The sequence below is a fragment of the Gymnoscopelus braueri genome (assembly GCF_963280865.1).
Source record: "Gymnoscopelus braueri genome assembly, chromosome: 12".
Lineage (NCBI taxonomy): Eukaryota > Metazoa > Chordata > Actinopteri > Myctophiformes > Myctophidae > Gymnoscopelus > Gymnoscopelus braueri.
The window spans coordinates 30,550,950-30,564,324 of NC_137614.1; the positions used below are offsets into that span (position 1 = coordinate 30,550,950).

General features: G+C 41.0%; 1 protein-coding gene across 2 annotated transcripts; it reads right to left on the reverse strand.

Moving 5' to 3' along the window:
- Nucleotides 1-475: 475 nt before the first annotated feature.
- On the reverse strand, nucleotides 476-12,173 carry pcmtd2b (protein-L-isoaspartate (D-aspartate) O-methyltransferase domain containing 2b). Of its 2 annotated transcripts, none has more exons than XM_080445629.1 (7): nucleotides 12,081-12,173; nucleotides 8,408-8,589; nucleotides 6,833-6,983; nucleotides 6,394-6,496; nucleotides 5,493-5,664; nucleotides 5,061-5,184; nucleotides 476-4,440 (listed from the first exon to the last, which is right to left on the reverse strand). In XM_080445629.1, exons 2-7 carry the CDS (start codon nucleotides 8,561-8,563, stop codon nucleotides 3,791-3,793), a joined length of 1,356 nt encoding a protein of 451 aa, XP_080301755.1. In that variant the 5' UTR covers nucleotides 8,564-8,589; nucleotides 12,081-12,173; the 3' UTR covers nucleotides 476-3,790. The 2 variants fall into 2 exon arrangements, with proteins under 2 accessions (XP_080301755.1, XP_080301756.1); XM_080445630.1 differs by lacking the exon at nucleotides 12,081-12,173 and adding an exon at nucleotides 11,223-11,544.
- Between the last annotated feature and the right edge of the window lie 1,202 nt (nucleotides 12,174-13,375).

Below are 13,375 nucleotides of genomic sequence, written 5' to 3' on the forward strand. Positions count from 1 at the left end.
AGTACTTTATGAAAATACTCTGGCAGTCAAAGAGTTAACTTGACTGATTCCCCCGAGATTTTCCCCCGAGTACCCCCTAAATCTCGCCTGCCCTAAATGTAATTCCTGGGAACGCCACTGTTCCATGAGCTGCTGCAGTGCTGCTGTTCAGCCACAGAGAAGAACGCCGCTCTGGTTTTGGGCTCCATGATTGGTCGACTTTCATGGTCTTTTATAGGAATACGTGAAGCCTGGCTTTACCATCCTGGCTCGACACAGCCTGGCTTGACAAGGTCTAGCTCGACAAAGTCGCTCCTTTTCAGCCTGGCTTGGCGTTCATGGAACGGAATAAACCAGGCTGTACGGACCAGACTTTGTCAAACCTGGATTTGACTTAAATCCAGGCTTATTTAATTCTCCTTTCGTGCAATAGGCCCCAGTTATGGTATCTCATCTAACGGGTAAGGTCTGTTAAAACAACCTCCACTATCACATATTTTATAACAGATTTTATTAACAGCAGTCAATAATACAGCTCGAATTTGGAAAATAAACCAGTAAAAGAAATCACGTCATCCTTGCCAACATTATATAAGTGCAAAAAGTACATGATTATACATTCAGCAAAGAGAAACAACCTCACAGCAACTGAACATGAATGGTATTCAAAGGAAGGAATGGTTGTATGACAGTACTTGTAAAAGCCCCATTATGATTTGTTGCACGACAGTGCGCCACTGCACATCTATTTTTTAACATTTTTGAAAAATCTTGAAAGTGTGAGAACTACTGATTTAGAAGGTATTTGTAGAATCGGTCGCAATGGGTTAAGCATATGGTAGACCCAGCAGATCTCTGTACTGTAGGATTACGGATTCATTGGTTACATTTGTACACTCAAGAGTTAAATTAACACTCAGGATTATATTTTCTGGTTTATGACTTTCCTAACTGCATCATTATGATGGCTTCCCAGATATTTTCAAGACATTCTGTCAGTATAAGTTTGTGTAAGTTGTGAAAAGTTCACACCACAAAATGTTTAAATCAGGAGGGTAGATACTGATTACAGTAACTGATCCTTGTGTTTCCATTAGCGTCGCTACAAAATAGGGACATTTTCTCAGTAACCATTTAAAAACGGGTTTAAACTCCTTGACATGAACTTTGGGATGCAAGATATCAAACCCAAATAGATAACCTGAACTATGGCTAAGCCATTTTGTGTAGGAAAGAAAGAAACATGACAACCTTTCAAATGGGTTACTTCAATGGGTGAAGAGCTTCAACAAGTCGCATAAAATGATAACCGACAGAGAAAATTACAACCGACATTGAGAAATAAAAATGTTTTTGCCATTTAGATCAAGATGGAATTTTCTGCCTTGAATTCTGCGTACATGCAACCAGCTTTAACCTGACTCAGCCAGATGGGGGCGGTATTGAGTTTCACAATACACCCTGCATCTGGGATCGCTCAGGGAGTAGAGCTACCCGGTCGCTGCGTGTACGAACCAATCAGTGGCTGCTAGGGGCGGGATCGAGTAGCTTGAAAAAATGAAACGCCGTCTTGCATCGATTCTGCTACCGGAGTCTCAGATGGAAGTAGGCTGTGAAACTAAATGTGTGTCGCAAGCTTCTTCCATTTGGCGGAGTCAGGTTAAACCAGCTTGGCACAGAAGGAAGAAGATATTTTGGTACCAAAGAGGTGGAATAAAGGAAATCTGCCCAAGCACATTTTTCTGGTCTTCTTTTTACTTCCCCATCCGTAAAAACATATTTTGTTTAATGTTATGGGAAACACAAACCAAAAAAAAATACAGTCAAAACATGAACACACCACTTCAAGTCGCTAATACATTTCAGAAGTAAAAAAAAAAGGAAGAGAATTAATACAAGAAAAATAATATATCAACACAAATTGTGTTAAAAGTTGCATTCAATCATTTAACCACTTGAACCCTAGCATCACTATTCTGGGGGAACATTCACTGAAAATAGACGATCTACAAACTCACAATGTGTTACAATATGACACGTTGTGAGCTTGCAGATCGACTATTTTCGGCGAAGACATTGGTGTAGCGGGGGGGGGACCAAGTGCAGAGCCGATCCCGGTCAACTAAGTATTAGTTTACTAGGTATAGAGGGTTTAAGTGGTTAAAGAACTGTATTTTTATCATGCTGGTTTGATCCCTTAAAAAACCAATGATGTAACATGACGTTTTACATGGTAATGTCTTCATCATGGTCTTTTCTAAAGTCTTATATATGGTCCGTTCAGGTCATACTGGTGTGTTGTATAGACCACTGGATCTCAAAGTGGGGTCCGGCGACACTCAGGGGTCCTTGAGGGTCTCCAGGGGATTCTCAGTAAAATGAGGAACTGTTTTAACACTTGAGCCCTCAGAAAAATCTTCAAATATTGGGATCCCTGGCACTAAATCTTTTCAAATGGGGTTCCGCGGCCAAGTACATACATACTGTATCAATTTGGGAGTTCTTGACATGAAAATGTTTGAGAACCACTGGTATAGACTGTAATGCGTGGTAGAGAGAAATACTGATATTACCTTTGGACACATGCGTTAAGTAAGGGGTACGAGAGGAATTTGATCTAATAAAATGCCTGCATAGAAAACAAGGGAATAGTGGAAAAGTGAACTCTTCAACTGAATTTTAACCGACAACCTAGAAATGTTTCTAAAGTGACAATGAAACCATAAGTTAATTATCTCAGGGCCCAGTGGAGCGCTCCAGTTTGATTTTGGAAATCAGTGGAAACAAATCACCACAGGCCAAAAATCCACTCATTGTAGCAACAGTCATTATCATACAGAGCAGGAGAACATCTCCTGACTTCTCTGAACATCAACAGTTGCAAACTACTTAAGTTTAGTTTTTTTTTATGTTAATTTCCCTTCCCTTCACAAAGTCCAGCTTTAGATATCTCCATTGTTCCTTCTGACAACTCTTTCCTTAAAAAAAGAAAAAACAACGTTCCTCCCACTCCGACACGAAACACCACCGTACAATGATGGACAAAGCCGCAACCTTTATCCGTTTGATTTTCAGCGGTCTACATCTGCATGACCTGTACACCCAATAGTGTTTAATATATAGATCACAGCCATAGTATGCAATGTTCCGGGTAAGATGGAAAAGAGCCATGCAGTACTGAAGGTCCCCTCTCTTCCTCTCTATTCCGTTCATAACAGCCAGAGTCCTCTGGCCATTGGCCATATTCACGCAGTGGCCATTTTGCTCTTACATGAGAATATGGTTCGATTCAGTGTTAGCTCTCTTGAAAATGTCTCTCAAACGCCCCCGCTCGGTTTCTAGGCTACATAGAGTTAGCATACAGGATCTCAAAGTGGATAAATACATATGAAGTACCAACACGGAGAGTTGTTTAAAAAAGAAAATAGAATTATTTGGAAAAGAACCTGGAAAAGACACCCTTTTGCACGCATGGACATGCAGGGCTTTACATCAGCAATCTGGTCGGCCGTCTGATGAGAGCATTGGTGTGGCTGACAGAGCCAGTGCTACAGCTACAAGTTATGTGCACTCTGCTCAACAACACACGACAACAAGCTGAGGTGCTGTTTCCATCCTCAGCAGGACACCAGCTCACATTGGTGGTTCACCAAATGGGTCGAGTAAGGAACAGAGGGGAAGAGAGAGAGAGAGAGGATGATGATGATGATGGAGAGGACAAGGGTTGGTTGCAGAGAGAGTCAGAGAGAAATGTACAACGGTGTGGAGAGAGACCTGGAGGTCAGGGGTCAGTGGGTGGGTGTGTGGGGCCTCATTTCTCCCTGTAGTAAAGCAGGTACATCTTCAGGGGCTCAGGCAGTGGCAGACCCAGAATCCTCTCTCTCAGGACGTTCACCGTCGGCTCCACTCGTATCAGTTCCCCCGTCTGCCTCTCCTCCTCTTCCTCCTCTCCTCCCACCTCCTCCTCCTCCTCTTCATCCTCCTCCCCCCCGCCTCCTCCCACTCCTACCGCCTCCTCCTCTGGCACGGGCGGAGCCCGCCCTCGCCCCGCCACCCGCCTGATGCCTCTCGCCAACCGGTGCTTTGTCGCCTCCCATTCTCTTTCCTCTTCCTCCTCCTCCTCCTCCTCCTCTTCTTCCTCCTCTTCCTCCTCCTCCCGCCGCCGCTCCCTGTCCCTCCCACGTCCGCCCTGGTTGTTGTTGTTGCCGTCAGGGGCAGCGCCGCCAGCGTTGGCCACTGCCTGTCGCGTGGCCAGCACCAGGGCGTTGCAGTGGCGTCGGTGGACCCGCCGCCTCTTGAAGCGGGGGCCGTACTTGTGGAGGCCGGCCGCCGCCAGGCCCCGGCCGACGCTGAACGAGGAGCCGCGTCCCCGCGAAGGCTGCCCGCCGCCCGTGGTCACCCTGAGCGTGTGGCGGATGGAGATGCGAGCCAGCTCCTGCAGCGTCCGCACCTCGTACATGGCTGGACGGAACGGGGAGAAGACAGTTTACTTTAGAGAATGTGAAAGTTAACTATAACTACTGAGTTGCATTTGGATGTCTGCAGATTAGGGGTGCAACAGCTAATCAAGCTAATAGATTGAACCAATAAAATGAATAATCGATTTTCGGGGGAGAATGTAAAGGTATTTTTTTCAAAAGTAAAAGAAAATGCCAAAAATTGCAGATCGCGACGCTACGATGAAGCATATTAATGCGTTTGAGTGGTTAATCAGACGATCATGGATTATAGAAAATTAATTAAAATGTTTTCACGTTGATTCGTTGATATATATAAAAACATCAAAGAACATATCCCCAAAACCATCAATCAAAAAGGTAATCGATAGAATAATCGCTAAGACAATAATGGATCGGTGCAGCCCTACTGCAGATCAAAGTGCTCGTGTGAGTCTTTATATTCAGGCTATGCTAGGGTAGCATTTTAGCAAGTCAGATCTCAGTATAGCGATATACTGAGACAGACAGTATCACTATCTAGAGGCTTACTAAGATAACAATGTCCGATTGTTTTTGGCACCATCCACAGTTACAGTATATTGGATTTATCACAGCACTAGCAGTGTTTGAAATGAGACTCACGTAGAGGGACAGCCTTGGGTTTGCCGTTGGTGCTGTGTTTGGGCAGAACAAGAGGTGCAAAGGACACAGAGATGATCTTTTTGGTCTCCCAGCTGTTCAGACCCGTACGGGTGATTTTGGTCAGCTGGAGGAAATATATGAGGAAGTAAAGCGATTAAATCAGGAGGAAATGCACCAATATTCTCAAATTGTCCCAAATTAGCCCCTTAATTGCACAATTCAACCATGCATCTCCATTTATTATATACTGTATATATCGTCGAAACATTTTGAACTCAAATCTTTGCTCCTGGTGGTCCCTGGAACAAAATATTTTGAGATGGCATGAAAAGGTTTTAGCACCACTGATATTTTTCCAGAAAACTGTTAGGATTTAGAAGACATTTGTAGAATCTGCCTCAGGTCTTAATGGGTCAAAGGATCCAAACCTACCTTCTCCTCCAGCGGCAGCACCAGGATCCCCCCCACCTTGAGGAGGTGCTTCATGTGGTCCTCGTGTTCCTTCTGCACGCCGGCGCCACAGTACACCCGGTCATACTGACGACTCTCTGGAGGAATCTCCAGGCAGTTCCCCAACACAAAGGACGGCTCACAGAACTCAAACCTGATTGGAGACACACAACACACACTACTTAACAATGCAAACATTTACACAGTAAAATCTAGATTTACGTGCATCAAATTGCAGCGCATATTGACTGGAGATATTAATTATAGGGGCAATGCAAAAAAATCTAATTATGCATTTATTTTCCACACTTCTATGTTAGATAATCAGGGGTCTTCAACCTTTTCAGGCCAGGGACCCCCAAACTGATGGGGAGATGGAGCAGGGACCCCCTACCTCGTAGGGTAGGGGGGGCTACATATATTGTATATTTATGTATAAAATTGTGTTTTACATTGCCTGCTCCTACGCACCTGCCCCCAGTAGGTGTGCAAAATAAAAAATCTCTACAAAATATGAATAAACATACCATGTTATTGTGCATTGTGCCTCCATGTATCTGTTTGCTATGGATTCATGTTATGTTTAAAGACAATTTGACATTTTGGGGGGAAAAAAAGAAAAAATATATAGGCAGGTAGGTGCTTTCATTCTGAGAAACAGAGCTGAAAATCCTCTGCATCAGTCAAAGTTTTTCCATACTACACAAAAAGGAGTAGATCATTAGCTCCTCGTTTTAATATCAGTGCATCCTTACAAACATTACAAACGTATGTGTACACACAAGCCTGCAAACACAAAGCTGACAAAAACCTGTTCGCTAAGTGAGCGCTAAATTAATGAAACTATATAAATTGCCACGATATATTATTTTTTTAAACATACTTGTCAAAGCTCTCGCTTGTTTTGATGAAGTAATCCAGCTTCTGGTAGGCATAGGCAATCACATCTGCATGGAGCTCGACCCCATGGTTAATGCCAAATGGACCTGAGACAACAGAACAACATTAGCTTCAATATACATTTTTATAAACTAAAAAGGCATCACAAAGTTTGGAAATGTTACATTATTTTGCTGCTATTTTTAAATGATGAAATCAAGTGAGGTCAAGGCAGCATGTACTAAGCCTGATTTATACGCTGTATCACTGTGTCACTCACCGACATTAGCTAATCTATAAGCTCACAAAGGGCACCGTTGCTCTGTGTTGTGAGCTTGTAGATTGGCTATTTTCAATGAACGACACCGGCACACAGAGTATAATTTGATCATTAATGTTAAGCAGGAAATGATTAAATATATCTCATAACAACTGTCACCTACCCAGTATGAGGCCCACCATGGTGCTGAGGTAGCCAGTCCCGCTGCCCAGGTTGAGGAAGGAGAGGCCAGGGTGGAGGTCCAGGGCCTCCATCACCTCAGAGTAGATGCAGGGAGCTGACAGGTGGATGTTACCATGACGCCAGGCCAGGTCCTGACAAAGCCAACAGCATAGGTTTCAATACACTAGGGCTGAGCGATAAGACTCCAAATCAATATCACAAATTTGCCTTGATTACGATCAACAAACAATTTTCTACTACTAGGTTATTTTCACTATTTTTGTACGCCACCATTGTACAACAAAGTATAATACCGGGTTAAGTGGTTAATCAGACTAATCGATTTAGTCGATTATAAGATTTATTTTGTGTCGATTCGTTCATATAAGAGAAGAAAAAACTCCTTTTCGATTATTCAATTAACCTACATGAGCAAGATTATGTCGGTTTGGATAAAAATTTCTGATTCAAATGCGTAAACAGCTAAAGTAGTAGATGTGCACGCTCGAAACGCGGCCCTGCGTTTTCGAGCGTGCACATCTACTACTTTTGCTGCAGATCTGCTTTTTTTGTGTGTGCTGTAGCATGATCAAGTAGGGCGTTCATTTACGAAAAAACACAAATAGTTTGAATATGGAGGTATACATTGTCAGATACTTGAATGTGTCCTTATATTATCATCACTTTACCCAAATACAGCTCAAGTGGAGTTAGGAGGTTTTTGACCATTAACGTGGATATAGGTTTATTTTCCGTCTGACCTCGTCATTCTAATCAAGGATGCAAAAAACAACTATCTAAGTTGGAGTTAGGTGGTTTGACCGACAGTTATGAGGATCCAATGGAGTTAGGAGGTTTAGTCAGAAGCATTTTTTATACTTTTCATTGGTTCAATATTTGTAAAACCCACATAGACGTAAAGGGTGTTCAATAGCACTGATTTATTAAAAATAATTAAAAAGTTGAAAGTTTTAGATAGCTGGCGGAAACCTTGTATGTCCGACCTACACCATTACTTTTTAGGAAATGGAAAAAAGAAGCCGTGTTCCAATGGATCCAATGTAGTTACTATTTATTCACAAGCTCTTGTTATAACTTCATACTTTTAATTTTAAACCCTCTGACAGACTTAAACTCTTTCAAACGTGGCGTCCATATTTTGGGCATTCCAATATTTAAAATAAAACAAAATAAAAAACATCAAAAATAACCAAATAATAAGCTCAAATTGTGTCGCTTCACGAGGTGTTGTGATGCCTATATAATAACTATGGTGGTAATAAACCAGCTAGAACAGTCAGGTACGGTCAGAAATGTTTAGCACTTACTGTAATATACAGTCATATATATATCGATATATTTGCCCAGCCCTACTCACAGTTTTGCTTCGTCTACCTACACATACTGCTTAATTTATACTCTATTGTATAATGGAGTCGTGTGCCAAAAATAGCTGATCTGCAATTGCTCACAATGCGTCACATGGCGACACATTTTATGCTTGTGGATCAGCTATTCTCGGTGCGCGACTCTGTCGTCCGACGAAGTATAAATCAGGTGCATAGCAGCCATTCACCTTGTACGCGTTGTCTCTATACTCCTCCAGGTAATAGTCGGCCCGGTCGATGGCTCGAAACGCACGCTCCACCAGGTCAGAGCGGATGTAGTAGGCCTCCTTCAGGTTGTCAATCAACTCGTCGTTGTCCTCACCTGCGCTCACAGCTCCGCCCATCTTGACTGGAGAGGAGAGAGGAACGCCTGGCAGGAAACAGAGAAACATCAGGATTTTTTTGTTTTATTTGCATTTTTACGTTTAAAGATTGAGATACAAACCTCTTTCGCAATAGTGACCTGGCCAAGATAGGCCAGTGAGTGAAATCATAACATTTTCTCACAAACAACATACTAAAATGTACACGGAAACAATAGGCTAATCAAAATAATAGACAGGCCTATGAATCTATCAACAAAGATATAAAAAGCAGTGATAGAAGGTGATAGGTTTAAATGATTATTTAATTAATTTCTTATGTATCAATTTGTATAATTGTGATAATCATGTCACCCTGGGCTATTTCTGATGATTCATGTAATGGCCCATTTGAACTGCCATACTCATGTCACCTTGACACAGAAAGCATATCTCTGTTGACTGAATTTTACTGAAATGTCTTAACAACATCTGACCCAGGGCGCCTCGAGATGTCTCCAATGTAATACGATGACCACTTCAGCGGGACAATCGGACGTGTGCATGATAACACATTGTTTGTATAATAATTCTGTCTTTGTTTACGATTCATGCCGTCTGTAAAACATCATCTAACTACAGTAGATGATAATATTTCTGCATAAAGCAGCCTGTCTTTTTCATTGAAAGCTCAGAAAACACATGAGAACCTCGTTACCATTTCTTCTCTCAATAGAGTGACATTCTACACAACCGGCTGTGTCTTTGTCTTTCTTTCCGTCTTGGTTTATTGACATTTTTGTTCAAGTAAACGTTTTTGTTTTTTTTTTACGTATAAGGATAATTCCTTTTAACAGGACGTTCATGAAAGTCCTTGCGGGCTTGTTTCCAATGAGGGCCTGTGAGCAATTAGGGATTAAGAGTCTTGCTCAGGGACAAATTTCATTTCATCGACACATATGCTGGCGTGGCCTGGAATCGTACCTGGGGCAACCAGGGCCTCTGGGTCCCTAGGCGGGCTCACTAACCACTCAGCTATGGCCGCCCCCGACAAGGTCTTAAAATTTAAGCTCATTTAGTAAAGAATTCCATGCAGAGGGAGCTCAGTGCAAGAATGCCCAGCTAAATTCAACCCATCCCAGTACCAGAATTAGAGGCAGGAGTACGTCCTGAAAGCAACAGAGCGCTGAATACCGTTGTGCTTAGTTCTGCGGTGCCTCAAATGCTCAAATACAATTGGTGACAAAACTTGTCATTCCTGTTATGAGGAAGACCAAAGTCTTATTGTCTTCTCTGTGTGGAGCTGCTGGTTCTCTTTCAAGTATTGCCCCTAGGCCTGTCACAATTATTACATTATCGTCTAATTGGAAATTATTTGAGATAATCACAATTATTATGCATAATCGTTATAATCATCATAATCGTGTTGAACATTTTTCATACATTTTCCAAAAATAGCAGAAATAGCAGATTGTGACACGTTGTAAGCTTGTAGATCAGATATTTCCGCTATTTTTAAAACAATTTTGAAAGTATACAATTATTAAATATGTCGGTAATTTCAGTTATGTGTCATATCTGCCCTGTGCAAACAAAAAATGTACCGTTATTCATATGTTCCAATGCTCAATGCCAAAAACACAATTAAATCGTTAATCGCAATTATTTGTATGACAACTAATCGTCAACTTAAATTGTGTAATCGTGACAGCCAAGAAAGGTTCCCAATACTTGCATATACTCACAAACCCCACACGCTATTTTTTATAGCCGCCATATACGCAGACTTCAAAACTTGGTATATGTAAGTAGATAATATTTTCCCAAACAAACAACTATCTCTATATCTAATAATACTTTAGTTCAGTATGTAAACAAATATGTGTATGTGACTACGGAGAGACAAAGTCAGCTCGCACTGCCGTTCACAGGCGATGTCATCTGGAATTCTATATTTCTGTTACAGTTTTATGTTGCATGTTGAGAATTTAATTAAGTTTAACTTGGTGAGTGATCACCTCACCAACTAATTCAGTGACAACTAAGAATAGGACGCAGGTGTGATAACTCACTAAAATACTCAAAAAGATTTCTCAAGGTAGCAACCAACCACACTGAGATGTGTAAATGTAGCATTTGGTAGAAGCACTCTAAGCCAGGTGTGAATGATGCTGCTGTAGTGTCTGTGACTTGGCGGTGGTGTTAAACACAACACCTGAGAGCCATGGAGTCACAGAGATCACAGGCTGCTCTGAAAAAACGTCAGCTACGTCACAAAGCTATAAAACAACAAAGGATCCTGGCTACTTCAATATTGGTGCTCCCCTCGGTACCACATTCATTGGCTAGTTGAAACAAACAGTGGTGTAAAGTAACTAATTTACTCAAGTACTGTACTTAAGTACAATATTGAGGTGTTTTACTTAGCTGGAGTATTTCCAATTTCCAATACTTTTACTCCATTAGTACATCTCAGAGGCAAATATTGTACTTTTTTACTCCACTTCAATTATTTGAAAACTGACATGTTTTGTAGTATACTCTGATTCAACCACAGGGTGGCGCTGTAACACGCTGTCTAATAATAAACTATTTATAGTGGTGTAGTAAGGAAGACACTTCCTGCAAAAAAAAAGGGTGACATTAACATTTCCGATGTGAGCTCGGGTTAGAGTTCAATTCATTACATAAGAATAATTACCTTTCCACGTAGTGTTTCAGGGCAGACGATGATTTTAATCCAATAAACCGCATTTAAACCCCCCAACCTCCGCGTTGTTGCTATTTTTGCGGTGCTCAGCTAAACCGATATTGAGCAAACAATAATAACATCCATGCACACACACACAAACAAACACACAGTACACTCCCTGTGACGATCAGCTCCAACACACACACACAGCACCCAGTTAGAACTTAGAACGGCCTGCTGGCCTCGGAGCGAAGAGACACAGATAGAAAGAGAACAACCGCGGTCCCCGTTTTCCTTGTTGAAGGAGAAGAAAGAGATCATGGACCCAGCGCCAGTGTTGCCAGGTTTTGTGAGAGAAATAAGCAACCAACGTCTATGAAAACAAGCCCAAAAGAGGCAACTTAGGCCACACATGAGAACTTTTAAACCAATATGCATCCGCTATTTGAAAATAGTTTCAAATAGCCGATGCATAGTTTTTCAAAAACTCTTGCAATAAAATGTGGGATATTTTTTGAAACATTCTAACAACACAAATGCTCCCTGGCACAAAACATTTATGAAAATATTTGAGAGCCACAGGTTTAAAATGTTTTTTTTTTTTTGGAAGCAAGCCTAAATAAGCAAGTACACTTAAGAAACAAGCTCCTAAAAACAGCAACCCGCCGCAACCAAACAATACAAGCAACTTTTACAGAAAAACAAGCCCAAAGTCGCTTATAATAAGCAGACCTGGCAACACTGTCATGGACCCAGCGCGGTGGCTGCTGGTGCTGCTGATCAGGGATAAATAAAAAAAACACCACCTCCTGATGACGGGTGGACGTGGTTGACACCTGATGGGACAAATGTCAGTCGTTGTCCTACCTGGTTGTGAAAACACCGATGGTTTGTCGCCGTCTTTGGGTCTTTTCTTCTTGTGTCTCTGATCCAGTCTGGAACAACACACCACCGCTGCTCTGCTGGATGTAAACACAGCTGACGCTCTGCTCGTGACGTCAGACGTAAAGACACACGCACTGATACTCACGCCACGGCCTAAACATTAAATGTTTATTTTATTTTATTTTATTTTATTTTATTTTATTTTATTTTATTTTATTTTATTTTATTTTATTTTATTTTATTTTATTTTATTTTATTTTATTTTATTTTATTTTATTTTATTTTATTTTATTTTATTTTATTTTATTCACTTAAAGTTAGGGTAAGTGATATTTTTTGGTAACTTATTTCTTTTGTTAAAAAGGTTAAAGTACTATATTCTGATAGTAATCGTTGCTACAGAGCGTTTGTTCGGTCACAGCCAGGGGTCTCTCCAGCTCTTTAGTAAACAGAATATAGTACATTTTCAGGTAGGTGACAACATTTAAGCCAATCAGGAGAGAGCACTGAAAATGCATTTTCTGTTTAATAAAGAGCTGGAGCGATATGGGAGACTCCTTTTACTCTATAGCTATGAGTAGCCTACTATCAGAATATAGAGCTATTTAACACTTATTTTAACCAAAGTCAATCACTTACCCTAAGTTAGGGTACTCCGGTTACCCATATGGGGTTTACAGTTAGGGCCCCTAAATGTAAAGTCCCTCATGGCTCAATACTAGTGTATTTTCTGTTTTCTGTTATTGTGGGGAAAGTTTTCGCAGAAAATAGCCGATCGACAAGTGAGCTTGGCGATCTGTTATTTTCATGGAGAACTTTCCCCTCAAGTGTTAATTGTTTAATTTATCTATTTAAAAGTCTGTTTACATAATTATGATATATGCAAGCAACATTAAAATGTAGCTACATCATCTCCAGAAGTATCCAGGGGATTGCAAACTTGTTAAATGTCATGGGGCCATGACATTTAAATGACTTTCATTGGGCCATTTTGATTTATTGATTGAATACTTTATTAACAGTTGCAAATAGTACAGTGGTACGATATTACAATGATTGTTAAAAGGATAACACTCAATTAATCGACCCTCATATCAAATGATTGTGGGATACTGATATGAAAAGGTGTTTGGATTAGATTAAGGGGCCACAAGACCATGTTTGTGGTTAAACGTTTGTTGTGTGTGCTATAGCAAGGATTCACAAACCTTTCAGGCCGTGAACCCCCAAAAAGAATCATATTTGAACTGGGGACCCCCCCACACTGACAAGCACTT

Bases quoted from the DNA above. Each gene is read 5' to 3' on its own strand.
- pcmtd2b (XM_080445629.1), bottom strand. From the start codon at position 8,563: ATGGGCGGAGCTGTGAGCGCAGGTGAGGACAACGACGAGTTGATTGAC. The intron at 6,984-8,407 runs GTGAATGGCTGC...TGGCTTTGTCAG, and splicing joins ATAGAGACAACGCGTACAAG to GACCTGGCCTGGCGTCATGG. The intron at 5,185-5,492 runs GTAGGTTTGGAT...TATTTCCTCCAG, and splicing joins TGCTGCCGCTGGAGGAGAAG to CTGACCAAAATCACCCGTAC.